Here is a 7871-nt window from a genome sequence, read left to right as displayed (position 1 = left end):
CCCAAGGACCAAGGGCACGGCAAGCAGTTAGGCAAGGCCCTAAGCGTCCAGCCCCCTGGCCCAGGGTCCACACCGGTTAGAGTCTAAACACACACAAACCAGAATCCCACAAACAAACAGTGGGTCTGGGTTCTGAGCTCAGCCTTCTTCCTTCTTCTGGGGGTCCCTGGGCCCATCTCCTGCCTCAGTAGTCTACCTACCACCACCAGCAGCTGCCCCCCTGGCCCCATCAAGCCCACCTGCTCCCAGAAGTCCTCAGGCTTGGAAGAGAAGATGCTCTCCAAGCCCAGCTGAGTCAGACTCGGCTTCTCAGAGTGATCCAGTTTCACCATCCCTGGGAGGGATGACAGCGGACAGCCGCCCATCGGCCTGGGCGGCAAGCCCCTTTGCCCTCAGGTGCCATCAGGCTGGGCTGCAGGAGGGCTGGGCTCGGGTCTTAAAGAGTCCAGAATCCTAGGGAGGGGTGCCTGGATTGGCTGGGCAATCGGACAGGCTGGAGAGGACACTTACCCAGTTCAGGCCCATAGCCCTGGCAGATGTGTGAGAAGCCCAGAACTCTGTGTACGGGGCAGAAGGTGAGGATACATTTTGGAAATGCATTTGTGTTCTGGCCTATGGGTCCAAGGAAGGGAGGGAGGGAGGGAGGGATCAAGAACTGCCAGGTCAGAGATTTTGCCCCAACCACCAGCCACTATACCTGCCTGATACTCAGGATGTTCGAGTGACTTATACCAAGGGTGAGCAGAGAGCACCCCCAACTCTGGCAGGCAGAGCTGTGCAGCCCGGTGTGCAGGGCTCTGGGGGGCCAGATGGCTGGGGCTGTGAAGCTGCATTCCAGCATGGGAGCAGCTGTGGCCCTAAATGCTTGGGAGTGAGCAGAGAGACCCTGCCGCCAGAGGCATCACCACTCTCTGGACTTGCCCTCTGCAGCATCTTGTCCCTTCTGATGGCCTCATTCTGTGTCTGTCTGCCTGGCTGGGTGGTCTGTTCCAGGAGCCCAGGATGGCCTGTCCCATCCACAGAGCCCCTATCAGGCCCAGAGGAAGTATTCCAAAATGAAGGAGGGAGGGAGGAATTTATATGCCTGGTCTATTCCTACAAGAGAAGAAAATGTTGGGGTTTAGGGACATTGCATCTGGCCTGTGGCACAGGCGTGGCTGATACACATCCAGGTCCTTCACCAGATGCCCTGTTATTAACCACTTACGTGACCTTAGGCAAATCTTCCTGTGCCTCAGTTTGTTTGACTGTAAAACGGGGTAAAAATACCTGCGCTATCGCCAGAGTAAAAATAAGATAACAGATATGCTGGAAAGAAACACAATTCAAATCTGAATCTACCAGCATGATAAACACTGTGAATATCAGCAATAGAAGAAGAATCTTGGCCGCTTGGGAAGCAGAACAGCCAGGGGCCCAGGCTGCTGGGGGCATGGAAGCAGGTCTGCCCTACGCCCCCCGAGCTCTGACTCTCTGCTGAACGCGGTGGGGGTGGAGGGTGCCAGATCACCGGCTCAGGGTGGGTCCTGAGGGGATGGGGCTTGGGGACAGAGGAGGACTGGTTCCCAGGGAGAGCAGCTGAAGCAGCCAGGGAGTCAGCTCCCCGGCCTGCCCTACCCCTGCACCAGATCGTGCTCAGTCTGCTGGAGAGGCGGGAGCCCCTGGTGTGCACCCAACTGTGACAGCCCTGGCCTGGCCCCCGGCCTTGCCAGGGAAGCTAAGGATAAGGGAGGGGTGGGGAGCTGTGTATCTGAGAGGAGGAATAGCTCCTCTGCCCCGTTCTCCCCCATAGGACACACTCATTCCCTCTCTGCTTTAGCGCCTTTCAGGTAAAAGAGATTTTTTAAGGTCTGATCTCACACTTCCTTCTCTCAGCAGTCCCGTGAATTCCTCCTCCCATCATGGCTGTCCTGAAGCAGGGATACATACTGGGAACCCCCTACAGGCAGCCTGGGCTGCTAGGACATGGGAGGATGCCCCTCCATGACCCCACACCTGGGCAGTCAGGGAGACAGAAGGCAACACAGCCCTCAGAGCACGAGGCCACCATGACCTAGAGCCTTTCCCCCTCCACGGTGACCCAGCCCAGTCACCGGGGTCTCCAGCTCCCACTGGGTGGCCTCCTGTCACTCTGGGCACTCTTCTCCTGGCAGGGCCTCTACCAACAGGCTCACAAGGCGTCTCGCCCAAGAGACTGAGGCAGCTGGGAGGCTGCAGGCCGTCCAAGACTGAAGGGAGATTCAAAAGTTGCCCAAGTTCCATCAGGATGTAGGTGCGACCACAGAGAAGAAAAGGAGAAGAGCTAATGGGGGACACCCCCCCACCACGCTTGGCTTCCGTGGTTGCAGGGCTGGTCTTGCCCTTGAGTCTGAAAGGACGTCGAGGGCCGTGGCCAGCTGGCTGGTCTTACTGAAACCCCGAAAGACAAAGGGTTTAGAAGAGAAGAAAGCTCCTGAGAGTCCTGACTCACCAAGGCTTAGGCCTCATGTCCTGATTGCTTAGCTCTCGAAGCTTCTATGCCCTGTGGTCCTCCATCTCTGCCCACAGCAACGGAACTGGCTTGGTCACCCCTGCCGTCTGCTCCACCCAAGGCTCTCCCCGGGAGAGTGGGCTCTGCCTGCTTCACCCAAGTGATGCTGCCCCTCCATCAGGCTGAGGACACAGGCTGCCCACGGCTGTCACCTTGCCTGCAGTGGCAGAGCTGCAGTTGGACTTGTCACTCAGAGCTGGACTGAGATCCTCACACCCATCTTACAGATGGAGAAATGGAGGCAGAGAACTGTTCATTGACTTACATTCACTTAGACACCTGAGGTCTAATCCCAGCTGTGCCACCTCCGCCAAGGGCTCTGACCTTTCTGGAAGGGGTGCACGTGTGTCCAGGACCGCAAGGATGAGGGGTCTGGCAGTGCAGGGGTGAGGGGAGGTGGGGGTGCGTCCAGCCTGAGCCCCACAGATGTACCTGCTGAGCAAGTGCAGGGCCACACCAGCCCCTCCTCTCCCTCCAGCTATGAGCCCACCTCCTCCACATGCCCAGGGGCCCTGCTGCTCAATACCTACGCCGGGGTCATCCCCATGGCCCAGAGGTCCCTCTCAGGCCAGACAGTGGGAGCAGAGAGGAGGGAGGCCCCGCCCGGAGCTTCCTCAAGTGAGCGTCCTGGCAGGAGGGGTCCTTGCAGGAGCTGGTTCCCAGGGGACATGCTGAAGGGGCAGGGAAGAGAGGCCTCAAGGCTGACAGAGCTTGATGGGACTGTTCTCACCACTGATAAGAAATCTGACTTCTGGGAAGCCTGTTACGTCTCAGCAAGGGATGGGCTCCTCTCAGAAGCCTCTGCCTCGGAGTCCTGTCTACCACTGGCCACCCCTCAGAGGCCTCAGTTCAGCGTGAGCACCACCCAACAGTGCTGCGCTGGAGGCAGAGCCAGGAGGGGGCGGCAGAAGGAGGTAGTTGCAGCTGGGCTGTAGGAGTCCTCTCAGACCACCATGGAGGGCCGAGGGTCACCCTGGCCGGCCGCTGACAGGGGCTCCAGGCTCCAGCAGGTCCTGGGCTAGGGCTTAAGATGTGGACAGCAGTCAGCCATCCCGGAGCCCCGCCCGGGTCCCAGAGACCACGCATGGGGGTGGGCTGCTCCGTCAGCCTCTCCGCGTCCACTCCGGAGGCAGGCACACCTCCTCCTCAGTTCCTGTCCCAGATGGCAGGTCTCGCCTCTCCGCCACACCCCACAGGGCTGGCGGCAGAACACAGGCATCTCCGGTAACTGATGGTAACAATAAGGCTCCTCAGGGACCACCACTCCCGTGCAAACAGCCCTGACCACACCCAGCTGTTTATCTCACAGGCTGTGGAAAGAAAAGCAGGACTGCCCCCACCCACCCCACCCTGCCCTCCCCAGGCAACCGGCCCCACCCATGCCACACACATGCAGGCGCTCTCAGTCCACTGTGGAAACAAGCCACAGGGGCCTGGAGATGGCCGGACAACAAAGCCACGAGGCACAGAATCTGGAAAAAACCTGGTGTGGAGAGCTCTCTATTGAACACAGAGTCCCAGCGTCTGCTCCGCTCTCCCACCCACTCAGGGCCTCTCTGTCCCCCATTCCTTGGCCTTGGGCCCAGCTCATTCCGAGGTCCTCCTTGGCCGCCAGTCATCACAGGGGACAGCTGCGTCCTCACTGCCCGCTCCAGGGCCTCGAGTTCGCTCCGCGGAGAGCCCTGCCCAGCTGTGGCCAGCCTGTGGGCCTCCTGGCCCGGGCGCACCCTGGCTTTCCCAGCGGAAGTGCCTGCTCCCCCAGGCCCCTCCTCAAGGCTCCAGCTCCCGGGAGAGGCGGGAGAGTTCCCGCTGGTTGTCGATGACCTTCAGCTGCTGGACGTAAGCCCAGGTGCTGGCTGGACTCCGGGTGCTCAGGGACTGCTCCGAGCCTGGCGGGGGGGACAGCAGTCAGGGGGGCGCCCATGCCACTATGTAGAGCCCATCCCTTCCCCCTCCATGGAGCTCATCGCCTTCCTGCCCTCCGCCACCCACCCGGTCACTTCCCACGGCCAGTCCTGAAGACTGCTGCCCCGCCCCCACGGACCTGGGGGCAGGTAGCACTGGGGTTCAGAGCACAGACTGAAAATAGCAGGACCCCAAGGTTACATACAGCATAACACCCCTTACCAAGTTCAAAAACAACTAAAAGAATATTTTGTTGTCATGATATATATTACATATATGAGGCATTTTAAGTATATGTGTGTGTGTGTGAATATATATGATACAGCTATCTTAAAAAATAAGAAAATGAGTAACTCAAAATTCAGGATAGTGGTTACCTTGGGTGGGGAGAGGCGAGCGGACAAGAAAGGGATACATTGTGCAGGGAGACACAAGTTAACGTCAACGTGCTCATAGTTGGCTTAGGTCCTGTGGTGTTCACTGTGTCAGCAGAATACATACATACACAACATCACGCACAGGCCCAATGATGACAGGGTGGCATGAACTGTGGATTAGAATTAATCCCATTCCATGCAACTGAAGGCCACTTAAAAAACGCAGGTCTGGAGTAAGTGCCAGGGTCCCAGCTCTACCGCTAACGAATTGCGTGGCCTTCCATGAGTTCCTTCAACACCCCGGCCTGTTTGCACATCCTTAAGTCAGGATAACGTTCTGCCCGCCTCAGAGAGGTGTTGTGAAGGAGGTGTTAGCAGCATCATGTGTGCAGGTGCCTGTGAATGCCGCCCTGGCAAACTTGTCAGCACCCACCCCGCCCCCACTTACACGTGGAAATCCTTGCCGCCTGGCCGTCCTCGTGCAGGTGAGAGACGCGGCTTCTGAGGGGCGAGAGGGGCACTGTGGGGGCAGGTGGGAGTCAGGGAGACAGGCCAAGCTGGAGCCTCGAAGGGGACACTGGTTGGGGGTTCCTACCCAGGGGGCCCAGCCCTCTCACCGCTGCTGTGGCTTCGGCAGTGATGCAGCATCCGCACGGCTCTGGCCATCATTCTCTGCGGGCAAGGCAAGGCCATGAGACTGGGCCTGAGGGGCAGGCCCCTGGCGTGGCCTGGGGGGCAGCTGAGACCCTGAGCTCTCTTTGAGCAGGATGCTCCTAGGGACGAGGGGGCTGTAGGAAATGGGGTCATGTCTGCTCCGCCCCAGCACACCCAGAGCCCAGCGGGGACCAGGCAGTGGGAAGAAGAACAGAAGTCAGGAAGGGCTCAGAGAGGAAGAGGCCTGGAGGGCTCTGGTTGAAGGGAGATATTTGAGGCTGTCACCCCAGCACCCCCTAATAGAGACCAGGCCCTCTGGTATGCAATGGAGTAAGGCAGGGGCTATTTTAAAAGAAGTATTCATATTTATATTATTAATAACTTTAGACCATCTCCCACCCCTGCTCCCTTCCAAGGCCATAGTCATAGCCCCCAAGCCACTCCAGCAGCAGACGCCCACTGTCCTGGAACTCACCATCTTCTCAAAGTTGATGAGATTCTCCACCAGCGTGTGGTTTCCCTCATGGATGAAGGTCATGTCTGCAAAGAGATGGGTTTTGTTCATAGGTCCCCAAACTCCTTCCCTTTCCTGCAGCCCAGAAAAGGTGATAGGCTGATAATGGGGAGCCTTGGGCCTGTCCCACCACCACATGACCCTCTTCCTCCGGCTCCCCTCTGACCTCCCAGAGCAATCTCCTTGCATCCCGTAGGCCTCATATCATAGGCCATCTAATGTCACCACTATTTGTCTGCATGTCTTAACTCTGCTTCTCGCCTGAGACCTACTAGTTCATCTTTGCGCTCCCAAACGCATAAGCACATTGGAATCACTCAGAGAGGGTTGGGTGGACACACAGAGAGGTGCAGGAATGGAAGGGATGGAGGCGGGAAGGTAAGCGTTGGTTCTATTACCTTTGAGAAGAAGGGGCATGAAGGGGATGATGGGAGGGGAGAGCTTGGTGAGGGCCAGTCGATATACTCGGTGGTTCCACGAGGGGTCCTGAGAGCGAAGGAGCCACAGTGAGAGAGGGAGGGTCCCGCACGCCGTAACCCACCACATACCACAGCACAACCAGACACCCCACCCCACCAAGGAGAGGCCGTCTGCCCATCCCCACGGAGCTCAGCTTCCTCTCAGCCCAGAGCCCACCAAGGCAGGCCCGGTGGCAGGCCGGAGGGGGCCCGAGGCTGCGACTGTCAGTCTGTGCATGTGGCTTCCCAGCCTCCAATTAGCCCCCAAGGAAACTTCACGGCCATTAGTCACAGGGGCCCTGAGGTTTCATGGAAAACTCTCTCTTCTGCCTTTGTCCCTGTCCCTGTGTCTGACTGTCTCTGTCTCCGGCTCTCGCTGGTGGGTATATCCCTGTGAAGCTCTTGAGCCCCACGGGGTGAATTTTTTCCTCAAGAGCTCGCAGAGCCATGCTAATTACAACACCTCTGCACCAGTTTTCTCCTGAGCCCCATCAAACCCTTTCTGCCCCCCACAATTCCTCAGGGCGAGGGGTTCAGCTCCCCAACAATTTCCTCATCTTTTGGCCTAGTCTGGCCCACAGGCTCCTTGAGTCTCCCGAGGGGCCACTGACGGGCCCTGGCACACCGTGGGTGCTGGTGCCAGGACCTGCTTCCTGAGTCCTGAGGTGAATCAGCATCCCCTTGTTGGTCCCCCCGCAACTCAGACCCCAGGCCGGACACCAGGCCTGTCCTGGTCTTCACATAGGACCTCACAGCCACAGCAAATGTCCCCATACCTACACACACCTACACGTCCTGAGGGATATAAGACACTACGCACCCCCACCATAATGCTGAACACCCCAGTCCTCAGCCACCTCCCCAATCTCACAGGCCAAAGGGAACCAGGCCCTGGACCGGGGTTGGAAATCCTAGAAGTAGCCGAGGACAGGGAAAGAGGCTGCTGGGATGCCAGGAATCGGGGTTTCTGGAGGGAGGAGCCGAGGCCCAGCACTCACCAGCAGCCTCTCAAGGGCCGAGTGCAGCTTCCGGACTTTGTGGGGCAGCCGCTGCGAAGGAGACGCAGATGGAGCTGTCACCGCTCTGCGATGAGAGCCCCATCCCCAGCCCAGACTCCCAGGACGGGCATGGGGCCTGACCTCAGGACTGGGGGAGGGGGCTGGACTCCCCTCCAGAGTGCACCTACCTCCCAGGTGTGGGCCAGACGGCTGATGGCCGAGTTACTGAGGCCAAACATGACGGCAAAGAAGGAATTGAGGTTCTTTTGCTCCTTGAGGCTGTGAGCAGAAGACCCAGGGACCCTCAGGGGAAGCAGCCACACCCACAGAGCCAGGCCTGGGGCCCAGGAGCGCGCCAGGCCAGTGCTGCCTCTGCGGGAACTGGGGCTGGATGGGGTGGAGAGGCCGAGGCTCCAGGGGGCCAGGGAAGCAAAG

The 7871-nt window shown here is 58.8% G+C and overlaps 1 protein-coding gene across 3 annotated transcripts in view; it reads right to left on the bottom strand.

Annotated features, from left to right (window-relative positions):
* Window positions 1-4003: 4003 nt before the first annotated feature.
* RAPGEF3 (Rap guanine nucleotide exchange factor 3) overlaps window positions 4004-7871 on the bottom strand; it is a 28835-nt gene continuing 24967 nt past the window's right edge. For all 3 annotated transcript variants that reach the window (XM_087442500.1, XM_004428932.3, XM_087442502.1), the window contains 7 exons: window positions 7625-7715; window positions 7437-7487; window positions 6379-6466; window positions 5942-6006; window positions 5430-5484; window positions 5261-5332; window positions 4004-4419 (listed from right to left, as the gene is read on the bottom strand). In XM_087442500.1, coding sequence (XP_087298626.1) covers window positions 4301-4419; window positions 5261-5332; window positions 5430-5484; window positions 5942-6006; window positions 6379-6466; window positions 7437-7487; window positions 7625-7715 — 541 coding nt within the window. In that variant the 3' untranslated portion in view covers window positions 4004-4300. The remainder of the gene's footprint in view (window positions 4420-5260; window positions 5333-5429; window positions 5485-5941; window positions 6007-6378; window positions 6467-7436; window positions 7488-7624; window positions 7716-7871) is intronic.

This window comes from Ceratotherium simum, chromosome 17, assembly GCF_057802395.1.
Source record: "Ceratotherium simum simum isolate JZ-2026a chromosome 17, ASM5780239v1, whole genome shotgun sequence".
In the NCBI taxonomy this organism is placed as follows: domain Eukaryota; kingdom Metazoa; phylum Chordata; class Mammalia; order Perissodactyla; family Rhinocerotidae; genus Ceratotherium; species Ceratotherium simum.
Note: the sequence above shows the minus strand (reverse complement) of the source record. Positions and strands in the feature narration are given on the sequence as shown.